Here is a 22,733-nt window from a genome sequence, read left to right as displayed (position 1 = left end):
CATCAGTACTATCCACTTTAGTTATTAGGCAGCTCCAGACATGGTTTTGCACAATTATGCACAACAACACAATTAGAAAGCATTTAAAAAAGGGCAACGCTATCTTGGGGGTGTCTCATAATAACAGAGTCAGTGAAAGAAAACAAGTCTTTGTTTCTTCTCAGTGTTTTCCAGAGACTCAGTGTTGCAGAACTGATGAGAGGCTGGCTGTGGCGTGGCAGTGTGTTGTCCTGCCAGCATGCTGCACTATAGATGGTCAGTGAGCTGAAAACAAAGCCCATCGCCTTCCAACATCCCTGCATGCCCTGAATAAATATACACGTATATATTATTTCTAAGGTAGCTGCTCTACCCAAATCTATCCAGGCAGCATTCTTCTGCACTTCTTCACTGCTCAAAGATCTGGCTGTGATCCAGGTAAGAAGTGGTGTGTGTGTGTGTGTGTGTGTGTGTGTTATACAAGCTCCGCAGTTAAAATTCCTAGCATGCACTGTGATTGCTGCTTTACTTAATGCAACAGTAAAAAAAGCAAATCAAATAAAGAAAGCTAAGTTTTATTCCAAAGGTTGAGGCTTCACCATGTTGCAATAAACCACTCGGTAAATTGAAATGAAAATCTAAGTGGACTGAAGTCAAGTTTACAAGAAAGGGATGCTCAATGAATTATGGCAAATTGCATACACAACTTGTACGGTGGTTTTATTGAATCAATCTTTGGATACTTGCTGGTTCATCAAATAACAGTAGAAAACAGTATTTAGTTGTTTTAGTTGAGCTTTACCATACTTTTACATTTGAAGCTACAAATGTTGTTTTGACTTTTTTCAAAGCGCAGCACTAATCTCAATCTTCATATTAAATATTTTTGAGCGCATTGTTTAGGTTGTTTCTTTTTTTGCAAATTGCCCCTAGGACATTAGTTTCCAATCACATTAATTTGTGGTGGAGACCAAACTTTAGCTATAATTGGGATGAATATTGGACTTACATTGGCCCAGTAGGCAGAAACTTGACCCCAAAATAATGCTCATATTGCTCTGTTTTTGAAAATCCTCAATCTTAATTCTTCTATTAGATTATGACCTTTTCCCCCTTCAAGCAGCCAGGGGACTTTAGTACCAAGGCCCCCCTGGCCTTCATCTACTAGGTCCATCAAGGAGACATGTATTTATGGTATGCACAAACTCAATGTATAACAATTACATGCCTCTGTAAACACACCATACCCCGAAAAGGAGTAGGGAGAAGAACATCTCATATTACCTGCCCCTTTCTCAAAAAAAAAGAAACAAATGGTCTGTCCTTCATATTTTCTTATTCACAGCCAATCATTGCAGTAGGAAAATAAGAGGAACACAACCAAATAATTAGTTCCCACTACTAGACAGTTAAGGGAAAGACACAAAATAACACCAGAAGAGACGCATTTTAAAAAAGGACAAAAAACCATGAAGTGACTCAAAATGTCTTAAAGAGGTTCACGGTCAAATGGGCTCTTAAAGTAATTGAACCAGCCTAGCTCTGTGGTTACAAATAAATTATAATAAAATGCACTTGATGGTTTCTTATTATGCTGGCGACTGCCTGTTAAGATATTTTTTAAATGTCACCTATCATGTGAAAACCGTGTATATCTAGAATGTCAACATTTCTGTCAGAAAGTAAAGAGCCACAGTTTTAGTGTGACCTTTTCGGAGTTACCCAGTGGAGAGTTTCACAAGAGTCAAACACTGTGTAATCCTTCAGCTAAAGTTCACTGAGAAAGTGTGGTGATTGAAATAGATCAATCAAATATATTTTCAAGCCTTTTCTTGGGAACCCCGATTATATCTCAACAGGGTGTTCTGGTTCCAATGAACCGGTTGGGCGTACCTGGAAGCAGATCTATCATGAAGAGGAACCCTCTGAATAGGGATGGGTATCGTTAAGGTTTTAACGGTACTACTACTTTTATCGATACCGCTTATCGGTCCGGTCTTTTAACGGTACTCTTCTCGGTTCTTTTGGAGAAAAAAACATGGTAAACTAACTAAACAAATTGTGAACAAAACTAACATTGCTTTTTATTTAAATTTAAATAAATAAAATTTCACATCAAAAGAAACAACAATGCTTTAACAAATCATATTAAATAATGTGATGACAGAACTCTAAACAGAATAGCTGAAACTTTAACAAAATAAATAACTCAGTTACCTCTAATCATTAACCCATGTTTGTATAATGTAGTGAACTCTGTGTGTTGCTGCTTGCATACATAATACTTGACGTGGAAAAGTTACTCGTGGATGGGGCTTCAGAGCTAATAGAAAGACAGTCGAACCCGGTGCATTTCTCCGTCTGAATGTGGTGCACTTTTGCTAAATGTTTCGACAAATTGCTCGTGTTACCGCCCTTACATGCTAAACTCTTATTGCACTTTTGGTAACGAGCATTGTCCACATCGAGACGGGTAAAGTTTAACCACACCTCGAAGCGCGTTCTCTCCGCCATATCCTCCGTGTGTGTGTGTGTGTGTTGCTGCATGTAGCAGCTGAGCAGCTGCATGTGTGCAGTGTTGCCAACTCCATAGTAAGGAAAGTAGCTATTGGCTGTCCGAAAAGTCGCCAGAAGTCTCTAAATGACGTCATTGCCTAATTTGAATATCATGTAATAGCGGTAAAAAAACGTTCCACCCCCTTCAAGGAGGATCAAAACTTGAAACAAGAGTAAATCCAGACGACAGTAGATCAGAAATGTCTCTATTAGAAAAATAGAAAGTAGTTTTAAGTAGAAATCTCCCTTACAATAAAGGCAGTATGCCCGTGTGTCATCTCCAATAAATGGCTTCAACCATCCTTTAAACTCAGGGTTTGATTCCCACTCCTTTCTGTACTTTTGTGATTACAGTTTACTTTAGACTGTGACATGATGACCTACGTGAATGTTTAGCTTGTCACAGAGAGGCACACACACATTGGACGAGGTGATTAAGTGACTGAGGCTGTGTGAGTCAATGCAAAGCAAAGGCAGTTATGAATTATAGTGTGACAGTGAAGAAACATTTACATTTAAATCTCGCTCAAAAGCAGGACGGCTTGTCGCATGCGCAATTCATTTACAGTCTCGATGCGGGAGGGTGTGGTTGTCTCCTCTCTGCTCTGACTGCAGCTGAGCTGCTGCGGGAGGCAACTAGCGCCTGTGAGTACTATGGGAGGGCAGAGCAGGGGCAGAGGGGCTCACGGCAGCACCTGCGGCTCGTTAACTGCTGAACAATAAGTGAGTCTCCAAACACCAGAAAAGTCCCTAATAACACCATTACAAGTCGTTAGATTAGTCGTTAGTCGCTTTTGACAAGAATAAGTAGCCGGAGGGTTTGGAAAACCGCCAAATTTAACAACAAAGTCGCCAAGTTGGCAACACTGCATGTGTGTAAACTGCCCCGTCCCCTCCCAAGCAGGCGGGGGAGAGAGATCTCTCGACTGGAAATATCGAAAATAATCATAGACGCATTTTGCAGTCCTTTTGCATATTAGAAACTGATTTGGCGACACTGAAACTGCAATATAATGTTTGTGTATCAATAATACATATGACATAAAAAATGTGGAAGTCTCCAGTACCGATAAAAAGACCGATAACGTCGGATCTTAACGGTACCACGGTCTTTAATAATTCAGCCCCTCTGAGTGTCTAAAGTCCTCACCCTATCTCTAACACTGAGTCCAGTCATTCATATATGTACAACTTTTTTTCGTTGCTTTCTGCCATCTCATACTGTTATGAACTCAAACACTCAGGATGTAGGACCCAATTGTACGACCCGGGAGACAGAGGTAAAGTATTGGTAAGATACTTTATTTTTCCAAAAAAAGCAAGATGAACAAAAAATGGTCACTATCAAATCTCAAGTTGAGATAACAAAAAATGAGAACAAAATGAAATCGCTCACGTAGTGAGGAACAACACTTTTCTTGAGCACAAAGAGAGCATAGACCTGACCATGGCAAGAGACAAGACGAACTGACACTGAACACTGGGAGACAGGGGAATTTAAACACAGGATAACAAGACACAGGTGGGGACAATCATGGGCGGGGCTGACGCTGATAAGCACAGGAGACACACAAGGGAAACAGGTGAACACAATCAGACACACCAGGGAAACTAACGACAGGGAGGAAAACACAGGGAAAAGGACCAGACAATACACAAGGAGGAAAACATGACAGGGAGAACAGAACAGCAAAACACCCATTACCAGACAGACCAAATTAAAACCGTGACATGACATAAGAATCGTGACAGAACCCCCCCCTCACGTTTTCCCAGATGTAGATGAGACAAAGAGTGATAATGGAGGCGGATGAGATAGAGCTGACCAAAGATGAGCTCCGGAATTAACTTAACTATTTTCTATCTTCTCCACCCTCTTGGACCCCCCCAAAGCACCTCCCCCCTCCTCCCTTCTGTCAAGCGACTTTGTTAACCATTTTGAAAAAAAGGTTGATGATATTCGCTCTTCTTTTTCTGACTCACCTTTACTCACCGCTGGGTCACCAGACCCTCCCTTCACCCACACACTGACCTCCTTCTCCCCTCTCTCTCCAAGTGAGGTTCTTACCCTCGTTACCTCTGCCCGTCCTACCACCTGTTCTCTGGACCCTATCCCCTCAAACCTCCTTCAGACTATCGCTCCTGATATTCTACCATTTATCACCCATTTCATCAACACTTCTCTAACTTCTGGTCACTTTCCAAACAGTCTCAAGGAGGCAAGAGTAAACCCTCTCCTAAAGAAACCCACTCTCAACCCGTCTGATGTTATTAACTACAGACCCGTCTCTCTCCTCCCGTTCCTGTCTAAAACACTTGAACGCGCTGTCTTTAAACAACTCTCCTCTTATCTCCATCAGAACAACCTTCTGGATCCGCACCAGTCTGGTTTCAAGGCAGGTCACTCAACAGAAACTGCTCTCCTTGCTGTCTCTGACAAACTGCACACTGCTAAAGCAGCCTCCCTCTCCTCTGTCATCATCCTTCTGGACCTGTCTGCTGCATTCGACACAGTGAACCATCGGATCCTCCTTCGCACTGTCCAAGAACTTGGAGTTTCAGGCACTGCACTTTCCCTCCTCACCTCATACCTCAACGACCGCACCTACAGGGTTACTTGGAGAGGGTCCGAGTCCGACCCTTGTCAATTAACTACAGGGGTCCCTCAGGGCTCGGTTCTTGGTCCCCTCCTCTTCTCCCTGTACACAAACTCGCTCGGGTCTGTCATTAGCCCGCATGGTTTTTCATACCACTGCTACGCTGACGACACCCAACTAATTCTGTCCTTTCCCCGCTCAGAGACCCAGGTCGTCGCACGCATCTCTGCTTGCCTAGCAGACATCTCTCGGTGGATGTCTGCTCATCACCTCAAGCTCAACCTTGACAAGACTGAACTGCTCTTCCTTCCGGGAAAAGATTGTCCCACTCTTGACCTAACAATCAACATCGGCACCTCTGTTGTTTCCCCGACTCAGACTGCAAGGAATCTGGGTGTGGTCCTAGATAACAAACTGTCCTTCACTGCAAACATCGCTGCTACAACCCGCTGCTGCAGATACACGCTTTACAACATCAGGAGGATACGTCCCCAGCTGACCCAGACATCAGCGCAGATTCTGGTCCAGGCTCTCGTCATCTCACGCCTAGACTACTGCAACTCCCTCCTGGCTGGTCTACCTGCATGTGCCATCCGACCTCTGCAGCTCATCCAGAATGCAGCGGCTCGTCTGGTCTTCAACCTTCCCAAATTCTCCCACACCACACCGCTCCTCCGCTCCCTTCACTGGCTTCCAGTAACTGCTAGAATCCACTTCAAGACACTGGTACTTGCGTACCATGCTGCGAATGGATCTGGCCCTTCCTACATCCAGGACATGGTTAAACCGTACACCCCAGCACGTGCACTCCGCTCTGCATCAGCCAAACAGCTCGCTGCACCCGCACTGCGAGGGGGACCCAAGTTCCCGTCAGCAAAAACACGTGGGTTTGCTATCCTGGCTCCAAAATGGTGGAATGAGCTCCCCATTGAAATCAGGACAGCAGATAGCTTACACATCTTCCGACGCAAACTGAAAACTCATCTCTTTAGACTCCACTTCGAGCGATAAAATTACTAACAAAGCACTTATATACTAATAAAGGGCTGGCTTTCTAAATGCCAGTTGAGTAGCACTTGAAATGTTTGGCTCTATGAAACCTGATGTACTTATATGATTCTGTTTTCTTAAAGGTTGTATCTTCCTGGTCGAATGCACTTATTGTAAGTCGCTTTGGATAAAAGCGTCAGCTAAATGCAATGTAATGGAATTGGGTCAAACGGAAGGTGGACAAGCTGATCGAGTCCGATATTCTGGAGAAATTGATCCTGATTCAATCTATGCTGGATCGGAAAGTAAAACGGGCTTCCGAACTCGTGAAGCTCTGCGAGTCTGTGTCGGCATGTGAAGCCGTTGTGAGGAAAACATGACAGGGAGAACAGAACAGCAAAACACCCATTACCAGACACACCAAACTAAAACCGTGACATGACATAAGAATCGTGACACATACATTCAATCACTATATGAAGATGAAGGTTTAAATATTCATGGACTAGTTAACCTAACTCAACCTTCATACACTAAATGTTGTCATGACTAGTAAACAAATCCCAAATATAGCAGTATCACATTTCCAATCATTTTCCAGCAGAAAACCATGGCCTCAAACTTGGAGGAACTGACTCTTATCCTGACCGATGCAAAACACCCCATTCATTGTGTGATGAAGCCAAGCCAGCACACTTCTAATGTCTTCTGAAAAAGGATATACCTGTAAAGAATAACTTTTCTCTGTATTTGCTCCCTCATGGTTCCATACTACATGCATGACAATGTCATGCCATGTCATGTCATGTCTGCTTGGCATGTCTTACGATAGCCAGATCTGTGTGCCACTTAAAGGTCCCCTATTACAGGGGTTCCCAAACTTTTCAGCCCGCGACCCCCAAAATAACAGTGCCAGGGACTGCCCTATTATACTGTTTTTCATCAATATATTATAGGTCTCAGATATATACAAAACAGGTCTCTGAAGTGTTTGGCTCGAAATACCAAACACATTGTAGCATCCCATAAACCCCTCTGTTTCAGCCCTGTTTCAAAAGTGCTGATTCTCTGTCTTTTACGCATCCTACACGGTTCCGTTGCGTGCTTCAACGGAGACGCTTCCCATTCACTTTGAATGGGGCGACGTCACGCTTTGCTGAACTGAATTGTGGTTCCGTTGCTTCGCTTTGCCTCCGTTGCTCGCGGTAAAAGTTGAGAAAAGTTCAACTTTTCAAGCATCAACAGAAGCGCTAGCCAATCAAATCATATGCCAGTACAAGCGCTAGCCAATCAAACCGCATGCTTTGTCTGTCTGGGCGGGAGATTAATGTGATTGGTTGTTGGTCGCATGGCAGACACATCAACCCGCAAGCTTCAACGCGACGGGACTGTTTGTAGATACGTTACTTTAGATGAAGATAAGGAGCCACTCCCCACGCCCCTCTGCAAGATATTTGGTTAAAAATAACACAATGGTGCTCTAGGAGGAGATTCAGGCGATAAGATGGGGGGGGGGGGGGGGGGGGGGGTGTTACCTTGGTTGCTGATTGGCTAATGGCTACACAAGCCAAAACATCGTTATGACATCATAAAGTGGCCAAAATCTGATTAGCTCATTTTCAGGCAGGTTTTTATATAAATGGATCAAGACAAAAAGAGAGAGAATCTTTTTTTCCTGAAACGTTCAGAATCTCTTTACTCAGAGGGGACACATGTGGATGTAGAAGAGACATGAAGAAGAGGGGACACATGTTGATGGAGAAGAGACATCAAGAAGTGGATTTTGCATAATAGGTGACCTTTAAAATGGACATCTACTCTGTGAGCCCACTGTTAAAGTGTATTGAGGACATAAAGGCCTGGATGGCATGCAACTTCCGAAAACTTAATGTAGACAAAACAGAAGTGATGGTTTTAGTGGCACCTGGCTCATCTCCTTTAGTCCTGGGGGTCCTTGGTTCAGTACACCAAGCCCACTATCACCAACCTTGGAATTAAAATGGACCCTGAGCTTAAACTTGAGTCAGATCAGAGCAGAAGTTAAAACAAGTTTATTTCATCTGAGGCAGCTGGCCAAAAGAAAGTGCTCTCTTGGAAGAAATGGTTCTTCCAAGAGAGCACTTTGAGACAGTAATCCTGGGTCACCACTCGGCTGGATTACTGTAAGGCACTGTACATCGTCTGCAGATGGTGCAAAATGCAGCAGCATAGCTGTTAACTGGCACACACAAGTACATCTCCTCAATGTTAGCTTCACTCCACTGGCTGCCCATACATTTTTAGGATTTGTTTTACATTTATTTGATTCACTTTCATACCCCTGTTCCCACCCTACCTTCCTGAGCTGCTACACCCCTATAGACCCACTCTAGTTCTCAGTTCAGCTGCTCCTGAACACTATCTTTTTTTAAATCGCTTCTTTAAACCCACCTCCTCTCCTTAACAATGTTGTAGATTGTTGCTTTTTTATTGCTTTTAAATTGTCGCGCTGTTATTATTTTATTCTTGTTTATTTGAGTTTTTACCATTTTCTTTGCATATTTACTCATTTTATGGTTTGTGAGCTGAGCTGTGTGATTTTTGTATTTTATATTTAGCACTTTGGTCTGGAGGTTTCATATTGCTTTACAAATAAAGCTGCATATAAACAAAATAAATGTGTGTCATTGTGTTTCTAACATTCAAAATGTCTTGGTATGGAACAACTTCTCTCTACATTGTGAGTTTGTGAAATATTTGCACTTATATTTATATTAATAAAGCTGATCTTGATAACGCTTCCTGATTCATTCTAACATTTTCAGTCAAACGTGTCCCAGTCTACTATGCGCTAATGCAATATCTCCTGCATGGTTCAACCACGTGGCCTTTACTCCACTCACTTTTGCCCACAGATCTTTTCTTAAGTCTGTTTACCACTGCAGAGAGTAACCTGTGTCGTGTCAATGTTAGCATGATTCTAAGCTTATTGACGAAGTGACACCCCATTCATTTGCTATGTCATCATTTTCAACCTGACAGTTGTACTAGTGAATACTGTTCAATACTGTGACAAATAAGCAGTCTGTATTGTTTTCACTCCACCCTTTGGTATTGGCTCACCTCCCTTAAAACCTTGTCTAAGGCTGGAAAAAAAAAGTACAATTTACAAGCCAAATGTTTTGCTAATGGAAACCAATAATTAGTTACTACATAAGTAATGTACGGTAAGGTTAGGTTATGGGCTTTGGGGTTATGGTTAACCATATTAACGGTGTGAGAATTTAAACTCTTCATGGCTGAAAACTAGGGCTGTCAGTCGATTAAAATATTTAATCGCATGATTGTCCATAGTTAATCTGTTCTAAATGTACCTTAGAGGAATATTTTTCAAGTTTTTAATATTCTTATCAACATATGACTTGACAAATATGCTTTATGCAAATGTTTATTATCATTTGAACAATGACAAATATTCTCATGAATATTAAACATAACAACCTCTGAACATTACAAATATTCGCCTCAATTCAACCTGGAACCTCTTTCATACAATACAAAGTGAGTGTGTGTGTGTGTGTGTGTGTGTGTGTGTGTGTGTGTGTGTGTGTGTGTGTGTGTGTGTGTGTGTGTGTGTGTGTGTGTGTGTGTGTGTGTGTGTGTGTGTGTGTGAGATGGATCGTTGGAGGCTCTATGTGCAACTCAAGGCATATGCTCGAACGGGAGCTGCCTGGACGCTGTAATCATGTTGCGCGCATTATCCGTGCTGAGTGTGCTGACTTTTCGTACAATGTCCCACTGTCTGGCTACCTGCATAAAGTGAAGTGCTCGGCGCAGTTGTCGGCGAAATGTCGCTCCTCTGTTTTCATTTAAACAGCTCCTTATATCCGTTAGCGCAGCTAGCTAGCACCAGATGCTAACAACAACAATACACATAAGGTCTCTCTCTCGCTCGCTAGCGCCACACACCCTCACGGTCACCCTGATGGCCAGTCGGTGCCTGCCGGTGAGCGTGGAAGTGTGGTCTGCCGCAAGCGGACGGCAGGAGCGGGGCTGTCAGCATCAGCTTGTAGATGGTATTTTAAACTCGAAAACTACGGGGCGGCCGAGGACATAAAATACACATGCATTAATCGAGTTAAAATAATTAGTGGCGTTAATCTTTTTTTTTTTTAAAGCGTTAACTTGACAGCCCTACTGAAAACACTTTTTCATTTATTTTGGCCTATTTCGAAATGAAAATTATTTTTTGATTGCAGTTATTATTTGATGGTTTGCGAACCCACATTATCTTTTTTCGGTTTGATTCCATAATTGATGGCAGATCAGGAATAAAAGAGGGCCGTCAGAAATGAATTGAGCTGTAATGCGTTTACATCAGACGTCAAACAGTTGTGTTAGACCTCCTCTACTCAGATAATTATTCCCAAATAAAATGAATGCAGCACTTAGACACACGCCTCTACAGAGCTCAGCGGTAAATTCTGCCCCCACATCTCTACCTCCCAACGATACACACACATAAACACAACACACACTTAAACACAGCACACACACCTCCACTGCTCTCAGCGAGCCAAATGCGTAAGCCACTTAGTGAGAGTTGGCTTTCATGCAGTAAATAAAGCGTGTTTTTATTCCACGTAGGATCGGCACATTCAGCGAGCACCTTGTTTGTCATTAAACTGGGATCATCAAAAAGCATTTTTTTCCTTCTGTACTCTCTGGCAGCGGCACTGCGAGAAGCGAGCGCGCTGCCAGGAAACTGGGTCAGTGGCTTCTCTTGTATTATGAGTCCGACCATGTCTTCATTAAGGGAAAGAAATAATTAAAAGAAGGAAGGAAAACAATGGAGTGGCCCATTTCTGAAAGAGCTTCCGCAGTAATGCAGGTGTGTGAGCGGGGAAAGGGGTGAGAACGAGTGAGATCGACAGGATGAGAGAGAGTGAAAGAGACTGTGTGCATTGGTGTGTGTGCGATGAGAAAGCGCAGAGACAGAGAAGTTTGTGTTGTGCTCCGCGTTGTTGAGTCTCGTGAGCGAGGGTTATATCGGGTGTTGTTGTAATTCTTTCTGCATTTCCTCCCTCAGGCCGTCACTTCTTTCCGACTGAACTTGCTCTAATCAAAAACACACAGTTAATTTATCCTTTTTCAACAGCACATCGCACTTCCAACACACTAAAGCTAACGCTCAAAGGCGAGAAGGATTAGTGTAGGATCTGAGACTTCCTTCGCTTCTTTTTAATCTTGCTTTCTGTCAGTAACCTCTGGGGATGTAATTAACCCATTTGGAAAATATGTTAAATTGTCTGCGTTTATATAGCACCTTTCTACCTTACCGGACAAAGCGACTGACGGTGCGGGGCTCTGATTCGGAAGCAATTAATAAAAGCAAATTGTGATTAAAGGATGATACGCCCACATCCGGAGCCACAGCCTCGATACAAGCACTTGCACATTCTCTAGGAGTCTTTAAAAAATAACATTTGTCCTTCTGTGCCCCTGTGCTTTTAATGTTGGCGTGCATGGAAAAGCTGGTGAAAAGCTTCTGTTTGTGTCCTGCAGTATTTTTAGGTCTGTACTGTCTGCTATTGTGCTTTCTTTGTTTTGACCTTCCAAGAGACTAAGGATGTGAATTAGCCTAAAGATATGAGTTACTCAAGCGATCTCCTACATTTTTCTTCCTTTCCTAAAGAGCGAAAGAGGTTTCAATGTTGGCTTGAATGTAGTTAGTGACTTTCTCATAAACATAGATTGGATGTATAAGACCCAAGCTGTTGCCTAGCAGTTCTGTTCAAATGCTCTTTAAGATGGAAAGCCATTACAGCCTGCCGTTTAGTTTACCCAGAGGATAAATCCTAATGACTTAAGTAATGTAATGCCATCCTCAGGTTTGACTTTAACTTTGCTTCTGCTCTACTTTTGTTTATAGCGCTAATCAGCAAATGCTAACATACTTTGTCAACTGTGACAAAGACCATGGAAAAGATGACTTAAAACGGCGTAAGAATATGATTTTGTGAACATGTAAGCATTTTGACATTAGTATTTATTGTACTGCAGCACACCTACAGCCTGAGCTAAGCCCTTGAACAATCTACTAGGGTCAAATCATGTTCTTACGTACCTACATTTCCTGTTTTGTGTGCAAAAGAGCATCTCAATTCGAAGTAACGCAGCGTACCTGGATAATGCGCTCATAAAACAACCAGACTCAGAGACAGTTTCATCCCACAGGTCATAAGAATGTTAAACACCTGAACTTTTGAAAGAACATCCATCTGTTTTCAACTTATACTTATATACATATATCAATACTCCAATTACTTGAATATAGACTATTCTGGACAATTTATATTATATTCAATTTTATTTACTTGCACTATTATCTGTGTTATTGTGTTGCACTTTTGGAGGAGCCTGTGACCTAAGAATTTCATTGTCATAACTACACTGTAGCTATTTACATATGACAATAAAATCTTGAATCTAATGTTCAAAAAGTTGAGTTTTGGATGTTAGACACTTCTCAAACTCAACACCCTACTTTGTGGCTATGCAACAGAAGTTATGCAACCATCTCCAACTGCGGTTGCTTCAGTAAATACAACAGTATACAAATAAAAGATACACATTTGGTTTCACTGTTTAAAGAGCAACTTGCAGGTTTTTTTTTTAATAGATTTATGCTTAACCTTGCCTGAAAATTACAATTAAAAAGGTTAATGCAGGATTTGATATTTTTTACAAGACATAAGGGCAGGAATTCAGAGGGAAAGGAATCGTTTTGAGCTCTGCTATTAACCCTTTCATGCATGAATTATGAAAGCCTCACTCAGGATTTTTTTACCAAGTGTTTTTATTGCTCTTGGGGCATGAAAAACACGATTTGAACTTTATTTATTTTTTTATACAGTTTTTTCAAAGATATATGTATATGCCCACTCAGGTCTGTATCTGATCTGCATACATATCCAAAACAACATTTAGGAATACTTTTTCACTTTTCTATCTACCATGGTAATTGGCAAAGCACCCAGGGCACAAAGCCACGCGACACTGCATGCAGATGTCCTTGGTTCTTCGTGTGCATGCAGCATCCTGGCATCTGTTTGCATTTTTTGCTTCAGTGAGCTGAGGCCAGTGGTTTCCAGAGCCAAACCTGATCTCAGGGGGGTGCCTTGGACACTGCTCTGCGCTTCCGAGGTGGGGTGGCACTGGGTCTTCCTCTTCCGCGTATCTTGATGGATCCTGCATTTATGAGCGCACGAGCTACAGATGCCTTGAAGTGCAGAAGATCCATCTCAGGGTATATGCAGGAATCCTGAAGTCAAATGTAATACCTTTTAAGACCCTTTCCATACATTTTAAGACCTCATCGCAACTTTGAGTTCTAACCGGTTACATTGGCAACACACTTTACCTCACATTTAGTGTATTGATTGTAAGATAGCAAAACTAAACAGAGTGCAGACAGACTACTGAAGCCTCCTTTCCACATGAACTTCAACCTCTCTGTGAAGGTCAGGTTTAATGCAGTATGCTGCTTTGTTGCTTCTGTACTCTGTGCTCTTTCATTCCAGTAAAACTCCTCAGAAACCATTAGAAACCAGTATTTGACCAATAAACAAAACAATTGACAAAACTTTGAACTATGAAATATGTTAAACTTTGGTGAGCTTCAGCCGGGTAATGCCATATAGCAGCTCCCTCACAAATACCCAGGGGTTAAATTGGGCTGGGGCTGTCCGGGGCTAAGCCCTGGCACATAGGACGATGCTCTGACGTCATCACCCTCAAAAATGTGTCATATCTTTACAAAAAAGGATATATATGTTAAGACTTTTCTCGTTCTTAATATAGACTATATGTAACCGGCTGTGTCTGACTCTGCGTTGTGTTGTGTAGAAAGACGACGACCCAGACGTGTAGCTTCATTCAGGATGTACATTTATTTTCACTCCTGACGAAACAGCGACAGAAAGAAAACATTTCTCCAGTCAGTACTCTCTTTAACGTGCCCCTCTCCCACAGAGATCAGTATCAAAAGGGCATAACGTAAAAAGTAACACAACATACCTGACGAAACAGCGACAGAAAGAAAACATTTCTCCAGTCAGTACTCTCTTTAACGTGCCCCTATACAAATTAAACAACACAGAAATACATTGTGAACACCCGTGAGACACTACAACAAAAATAAGTAATAAAAAGTAACTTAAAGTGCATAAAGTCGACACTAAAACACGGAAATTGCTTCTGGCTGAAGAGCCGCCTACCTCTCCCACAGAGATCAGTATCAAAAGGGGAGAACGATGCATGAACCCCGCGAAAAAAAGGGGAACAGTGTCACATACATAAGGAACGTAGGGGTACACGCTAAAATTATAGTTCCACATACTGATGTGAGTCCTACTGCGTCAGGTATTAACACAAGATGAAACAAGAATAAACACAGATTTTGTGTAATTATATAGACATATTTACATAATATATTATATACAAATGAGACATAACTGTCCCTGTTACACTCACCCCGCTAGAATTATGCAAAATTCTGGGTCGCAAAACAATCCACATATAAACACACTGGCCATTACAACAAGCAACAAAACCATATGAAACAGCAATAAGAGCTTCCTACCTAAAGGATAAGAGAATGAGGGACTCGCTTGGGCCCAGCAAGAACCCACAGTACTCTACAGACAAGGTGAGGTGCAGTTTACACCCCACACCCTGGCCAAACGATGTGGATGAGCGAAAAAAAAAAAAAAGGCTCAATACAGCAGTATATCACCAGAGCACAAATAATGGCTAACACGCCACATTTCACACATTAATAACACCACGCGGCCTTATCTCAACCCTCAAGAAGGGACTCAAGTTGTGCCATGGACTCAATGAAGCGGCGCACAGGTCTAATGACTCTGCCGAATCGTGAGGTAACCTGGCCATCTACATGTGATGCTTGACGCTTATTGGCAGGGGGCCGTTGTGGCAGAGGAGCTGGGAAAGCCATTGGGGTCTCTACAGCAGTTGCAGGGTCACTAGAAACGGGGGTGACCAACACAGAAGGAGGTGGTGGGTGGTCTGGATGAACAGAGTCATCAACAGGGGACTGCTCAAGGACCCATGAGGCGGTGCGGCCATCCTCCCCGTCAACATCCGAGAGGGAACCAGCTAGGGATGGCCCAGCTGTTGCAGCTGCTGTGTCTAACTCGGACACCTCTGTCCCATGCCAATCAGATGCCGGAGCGGTATCGGTCATGTTAGGGGTAGGTGCGGGCACAGGAGCATCATCTTCACCATCCGAGGCCTCCTCCAGCGGAAGGAAGTTGACTTGCAGCAGCAGGTTTCGGTGAACAACACGCTCATGTCCCTCTGGATCCCTGATCCGGTAGATATGGAGGGCTGGTTTTGAGGCCACCACAGTGTGCACAACAGGCATCCACTTGTCAGAAAGCTTGCATTTTCCCTTGGCGCCTTTGTTCGCCAGCAGCACCTGGTCACCGACAGACAGAGGTTGGCCCCTGACCCGTTTGTTATACTGGTCACTCTGATGTCTCTGCTCCGCTGTGCAGTTTTTCTGGGCCAGCGCCATGGCACAGTGCAGGTCTTCCAAGAGGGATTTCACATAGGCATTGTAGTCACACACAGTCACATCATGAAGTACATTCCTGAACAGAAGGTCCACTGGCAGCCTTGGGATTCTCCCGAACATCAAATAGAAGGGCGCGAACCCAGTGGTCTCATGGACAGTGCAATTGTACACGAAAGTCATTGTCTGTATCATCTGCGGCCACTTCTGTTTGGAGCGAAGTGGTAGAGACCTCAACATGTTGCCCAGGGTGCGGTTGAACCTCTCTGTGCCGCCGTTCCCCATAGGGTGGTAAGGTGTGGTGTGGGACTTGTCAACCCCTGACAACTGCAAGAGCTCAGCAATCAGCTCACTTTCAAAGTTTGCTCCCTGGTCAGAATGAAGGCGCTGAGGGAAGCCATAAACACAGAAAAAGTTGTCCCACAGCTTCTTGGCTACTCTCTTAGCTGTCTGATCCTGGCAGGGGAAAGCATGTGCCAACTTTGTATAGTGATCGGTGATCACAAGAACATCCACAGACTTGTTGTGACGGTCTTCAGCTGACCAGAAGTCGATGCACACAAGCTCCAGAGGGGCAGAGGTCTTAATGCTCTCCAGTGGGGCTCTTGCGGAAGGTTCAGGAGTCTTGCTGAGAACACATCTGTGGCAGTGCTTCACATGATTGCGGACATCCTTCTCCATGTCGTACCAGAAGAAACGCTGGCGGGCCAGAGACAGTGTGCGGGGCTGACCTTGATGGCCAGCATGGTCGTGAACACCAGATAATGCATCTGCCTTTAGCGACTCCGGCACCACGAACTGGGACCTCTTCTGTCTAGTCAAGGGATCTTTCGTGACCCTGTAGAGGACGCCATTCAGAAGAGTCAGTTTATCCCACTGCTTCAAGACTCTCAGAGTCGGCTGACTCTCATTGTAGCGTTCCCGTCTGGAAGGCCTGCGCTTCCTGTCGACATAGAGAGCGACCCTGGAAATTACTGGGTCCCGTTGCTGGTGTGACTGCAGCTCAGAAAGAGATAGGGAATGCAACGTGTCCTGGCCAGGTGGTTCAAAGGTGGTGAGGTGATCAACCAGGGAGGCTGCACGCTGCCTAGGAGCAGAGTCCCACTCGTCCAAGGAGGAAAGAAGAGAAGAGACCTCATCCTCAGACATTGAACCTTCAATGGCGTCAGAGTGAGATGGACCCTCCAGTGACTGTGGTTGGCAGGTGAGGCGGAAGGCATCTTGCACAGACCCATCACTGACGTCACAGACCTGGTCCAGTAGCTCCAAGTAGGGTTCACGCAGCAACCGTTCCCTCAAAGGTTTCACGAAAGGGTCTCTGCTGAGGGCATCCGCCACCACGTTCAACCTGCCGGGAATATGTTTGATTTCGAAGGAATACGGAGCCAACTTAGCAACCCACCGCTGCTCACAGGCGTCAAGTTTCGGCTTGGTCATGATATATGTGAGAGGATTGTTATCTGACCAGACGGTGAATCTGTGACCCTTGAGCCAGTGGCTAAACTTCTCACAAACCGCCCACTTTAGAGCCAAGAACTCCAGTCTGTGTGCAGGACAATTGAGCTGGCTGCGACTGAGAGTTTTGCTTGCAAAGGCGATGGGTCTTGTCTTCTCCTCACCAGCAGAAATTTGGGACAGTACAGCACCCATACCATCAAGGGAAGCATCGGTGGAGAGGATGAAAGGCCTATCAAAGTCTGGGTGTGCCAGCACCACGCTGTTGAGGAGTGCGTGTCTCAGATCATCAAATGCCTTCTCACAGGCAGGGGTCCAATCCTGAGGAGTCAGTTCTCGAAAGGTGCCAGCTCTTCTCCGACCGAAAGAGCCCTTGGCTTTCCTCTTCTGCCCTGCAGTTAAGGCGTAGAGTGGCTTTGCGATGGAAGAACAGCCAGGAATGAAGTGTTGATAATACAGCACCATCCCGAGGAAAGACCTGACCTTCCGCTGAGATGGGGTGCAACCGTCGTCGAGATCCTCCTTCCCGAAAGCTGAGATGACCCTCACCTTCTCTTGGTCGACTGAGACGCCACTGCTGTCTATCACGTGACCCAGAAACCCCACAGTCCTGCGAAGGAAGTAGCACTTCTTCTGAGACAGCTTCAGGTTGTTGGCTCTGAGCCGCGAGAAGACAGTCTCCAGCCGTTTCAGGGCTTCCTCCTCGGATGGAGCAAAGACAAGCAGGTCGTCCAAATAACAGAGGAGGCTGGAGAAGTTCAAATCACCAAACACACTCATCATCATCCGCATAAAGGACGCGGGACTGTTGCAAAGACCTTGGGGAAGTCTGTTGTACTCATACAGGCCTAAGGGTGTTGTGAATGCCGAGTACTTCCTGTCAGACTCATGGAGGGGGATGTTGTAGAACCCCGATGTGAGATCCATGGTGCTGAAAAAGGCGTTTCCACCAAGGGCAGCAAGACAGTCGGCCTGGTGAGGCAGCGGGTGGGCGTCCTTGACGGTCTTGGCATTAAGCCAGCGAAAGTCAGTGCAGATCCTTAACTCTCCTGACTTCTTCCAGACAAGGACCAGCGGCGATGCATACTCACTGACTGATTTACTGATGATGCCTTTCAACTCCATCTCAGACAGCACCTCTCTCAGTTTGTGATAGTGTGCTGGAGGGACACGGCGATAGGGTAGCCTGAAGGGGTGATCATCAGTGAGATGAATCCGGTGGACGAACTCTTTCGCTTCCCCACAGTCCAGCTTGTCTTTGGAGAAGACATCCTGGTAAGTGAGCAACAGTTCAGAGAGTCTCTTTTTCCATTCATCTGACACCGCACAGCCTTCGAGGTCGATGTCTGCCAATCCACAGTCTTTAAGCTGCTGAGTGTGGGTAGAGCTGGCATCTGAGTTGGGAGGAGGGTCAGCTGCCTGACTGGTCTGTGGCCTATTCACACCCTGAGAGAGGGGAAGGTCTTCCATCGCAACACAAGTAAACACATCGGCCACTTTAGCATTGCGGCGTAGTGTCACGGGACTCTTGGTTGGGTTAAGGACCTTCATAGGGACCCAACGATCTCCCCACATGGGTGCCACAACCCGTCCCACAATAATATCTTTGGGGGCTGAACGGGAGGAGGTGGGCTCCACAATGACAGTGCTCCCAGGGGACACAGGAACACTGCCAGGTAGCTTTCCCCACACCAGATACTCCTTCTGTGGTGCTAGAGTGATAGCTTGCCGTAGCTTGACCGTGCCAACCTTGTCAGGCAGTTCAGGACCAGACCAACGAGTGATGCAGCTGAGCAACTGAAGAAACTGCTCACAGTCGGGGTCTGAGGTGTTGGACTGGATGAGCTCCCAGTACTTCTCATCAGACTTCATCCTCTGTAATATGGGCCTGATGACGTTGCTACCAATAATGAGTTTGTCTCTCTGCCCTGGGACAAGGAAAGTTGGCACAATGAATTTAGAACCGTAAACCTCAATCTCCAGGTCATAGATACATCTGGGTTGTGTCATAAGGCCACCACAGCCAACTAGGACCACCTTCTCTGGCACAGGCTGAGGACAAGGGAGGACACCAGCAGCTCTAAGATTGGACTCTGCCTCTTCGCTGAGTGTGCATGACATGCTCCCTGAATCAAGCATCCCCCTTAAAGTTGACTGACCCCCTACTAACACTGGGGTATAAAACAAGTCATTGTCTCCTTCAACTCTATGTGAACCCACAGCAATCACAGTTTTGTCATCAGGAAGATTACTACAGCAGTTCACATATGTTGATCTTAAGTCATTTTCCTCACTGAGGGTGTCACTAGTGCCGCCCATGCTATCCCTCTCACTGCACGGGCGGGCTAGTTTAAACCAGCATTGGAGGGAGAAGGTGGCATGGCTGAGGAAGGAGAGGCCTGTGGGCACTGATTTCTTATGTGACCAGGACTGAAGCAGTTAAGGCATAATCTGTAAAGCCTGCAGTGTGCATGGGTTGAATGGTCCCTGGAGCCACAAACCTTGCATGGAAAGGACTCAGATGCCTGCTGGTAACGGGGTCGACCATTCTGACGGTGGACTTGTTGGTGGTTGCCTGGCTGACCATTCTGACGGTGGGCTTGTTGGTGGTTACCTGGCTGATGGTAGTCTGGCCTTTGACTGGTTGTAAGGGAAGCGTTGCACATAGCCAGAACTCTGTCAAACATTGCAACTACCTGTTGAACACCAGCGTCGGTAGTAGGTGGGTTGACGGTGGTAGGGGCTGGGTCAGAGACAGCAGAGAGAGGCAGGGATAAGGGGGACACTTGGGGACTCACCCTAGCATGGTCTGGCTGAGGCTGACTGTAAGCAAGGGCAGTGGCCGGTAGAGAGTTGGGAGGGGGGTCTGGTTGGTGCGCTAATGAGGCCTGAGACATCCCCAGATTGACAGGGCGAAAAGAATCAGTCACAGGGCTCTGACTATAAACTGACAGACCCACCACATTATGAGACTGCGCTGCTGTTTTTCTCACATTTCTCATATGGGCGTCCAGACGCTCCTGAACCTCAGCCGTGGTCCACCGCTCAGGTGCCTTCAGTTGGAATGATATGGCGAGACTGGGGTCAGGACAGTGATTAATGAACATCAAGACCACTTCTGCACTGGGGTCATCTACACATTTACCTCGCCTCCGGAGGCACTCGTCCGCAGCATCTATTGACTTGTTAAGGCGTATCCAATAGTCCATAGCACTTTCACCAGCACGTGGAACAGTGCCGTAAAAATCTTTCATGGGCAAGTTAGAGTATGACAGCTCACTAAAGTTACCCTTTAATATGTCAAACACAGCTGTGGGCAGGTCGGTCGCACTCAAGTCAGGTCGGCTGCGGATTGACACTTTCACCACATCCCTGGCTTTACCTGTTAGTCTTGACATAATCAGATCAAACCTTTCTACGTGAGTGTCACATTTCACTCTATTCAGGTAACATCTCATCATGTCCTCCCATTCATGAATAGAAAATACATCAGCACGATCACCCCTGAAGTAAGGCGGAGCCTTGGTGTCTGACTGCACCACAACCTTCAATTGAGACAAATCAGCCTGGTGGGACGGGTGTGGATTGGTGGGAGACTGAGGCTGGGCAGCACTGGGCTGGTGCATGGTGCTTGATATGTTCTCACCTATCTGTTTAGCCAAACTTGTTATCATTTCCCCAAAAGCTTCAACAGATACTACTTGTGTAAGTTTACGGTCTGGCTGCATAATAGGTGTGGAGCTTGCAGCAGGTGTTAATGTCGGGTTGAAATCACTAGCGAACCCAAATCTTTCACTACCTTTAAGTCGCTGGCCCCTCCCCAACCCAAATGTGACATCATGCCCACTAACATCCATATTGTTAATGACAACAACAAAAAAATCCCACAAAGCAATCAAAACACAGTTTAAAGCCACCCACAAGAGATAAAACACTAAAATAAAATAAAATGATAAAACACAGATAGACAGATATACTCAGTGATAAGTGTCCTCTCAGACTCAGTGCATCTCTCAATTTGAATTTGTACACTGTCCCTTTAACGCACCTGCCGTCGCAGCAAGAGAGGGGGAAAAAAAAAAAAAGAGGAAAAAAAAACACACACTCCAGTCTTTCCTTCTTCCCGCCGGTGGGCAGCAGCTTTACCCCGGGGACCAGACGGCGCTGGTCGCGGATACAACGGGTCGTCACGGCACCAAGTGTAACCGGCTGTGTCTGACTCTGCGTTGTGTTGTGTAGAAAGACGACGACCCAGACTTGTAGCTTCATTCAGGATGTACATTTATTTTCACTCCTGACGAAACAGCGACAGAAAGAAAACATTTCTCCAGTCAGTACTCTCTTTAACGTGCCCCTCTCCCACAGAGATCATTATCAAAAGGGCATAACGTAAAAAGTAACACAACATACCTGACGAAACAGCGACAGAAAGAAAACATTTCTCCAGTCAGTACTCTCTTTAACGTGCCCCTCTCCCACAGAGATCATTATCAAAAGGGCATAACGTAAAAAGTAACACAACATACCTGACGAAACAGCGACAGAAAGAAAACATTTCTCCAGTCAGTACTCTCTTTAACGTGCCCCTATACAAATTAAACAACACAGAAATACATTGTGAACACCCGTGAGACACTACAACAAAAATAAGTAATAAAAAGTAACTTAAAGTGCATAAAGTCGACACTAAAACACGGAAATTGCTTCTGGCTGAAGAGCCGCCTACCTCTCCCACAGAGATCAGTATCAAAAGGGGAGAACGATGCATGAACCCCGCGAAAAAAAGGGGAACAGTGTCACATACATAAGGAACGTAGGGGTACACGCTAAAATTATAGTTCCACATACTGATGTGAGTCCTACTGCGTCAGGTATTAACACAAGATGAAAAAAGAATAAACACAGATTTTGTGTAATTATATAGACATATTTACATAATATATTATATACAAATGAGACATAACTGTCCCTGTTACAGGGTCTATATGTGTTGACTTTACTTTAAAATAGCAGAGGTCTGTGACCGGATATAGTTTGGCTTAGACCCCGGCCCCACGAGGACGCATACGGTAAAACGCATACGCAAGCGCAAAAAAGGCTTCCGTTCACACGCATTCGATTCATTAACGTGTCCGTTCACACTAGACCGCTGGAAATGCTGGAAACGATGTAGTACATATGTCAGGCCTGTTAGTGGCACTGCTGCCACCCGAAATACACCAAAAGCAGCGAAGAAGACCCCGGAGAATGGTTGCCATGGTTGCCCTTCTGTTTATTCTCCGCGGTGGACGGCGTGTTTTCCTGATGTATCTCTCAGGTAGTCCACCAGCAGATGAAAAACACCCACCTCTCCGCCTCTTCCAAGGAACGAGGGGACCGTGCGGCAGAGTTTTTTAAAAAAAAAATTCCGCCGGTCAACATGTCCGTTAAAGTTTAAATCTTCTGTACAAAATTAGAAAAGTGCCAGTCAGAGGTCTTCTTTGTTATTTATTGAGCTTTAAAACAAATTGATAACGACTCTGTTCTCTGAATAATAATATAATAATATTTAATAAACGGTGACTGCCTCTCTTTTCCTC

General features: G+C 44.9%; 1 protein-coding gene across 1 annotated transcript in view; it reads left to right on the top strand.

The window, feature by feature from the left end:
- Positions 1-10,866: 10,866 nt before the first annotated feature.
- Positions 10,867-22,733, top strand: part of LOC307032279 (uncharacterized protein) — a 44,958-nt gene continuing 33,091 nt past the window's right edge. The window contains exon 1 of the mRNA XM_079670140.1: positions 10,867-10,992. Coding sequence (XP_079526266.1) covers positions 10,951-10,992 — 42 coding nt within the window. The 5' untranslated portion in view covers positions 10,867-10,950. The remainder of the gene's footprint in view (positions 10,993-22,733) is intronic.

This window comes from Notothenia rossii (assembly GCF_949606895.1).
Source record: "Notothenia rossii genome assembly, chromosome: 3".
Classification (NCBI taxonomy): domain Eukaryota; kingdom Metazoa; phylum Chordata; class Actinopteri; order Perciformes; family Nototheniidae; genus Notothenia; species Notothenia rossii.
This window is presented reverse-complemented; position numbering and strand designations above follow the sequence as displayed.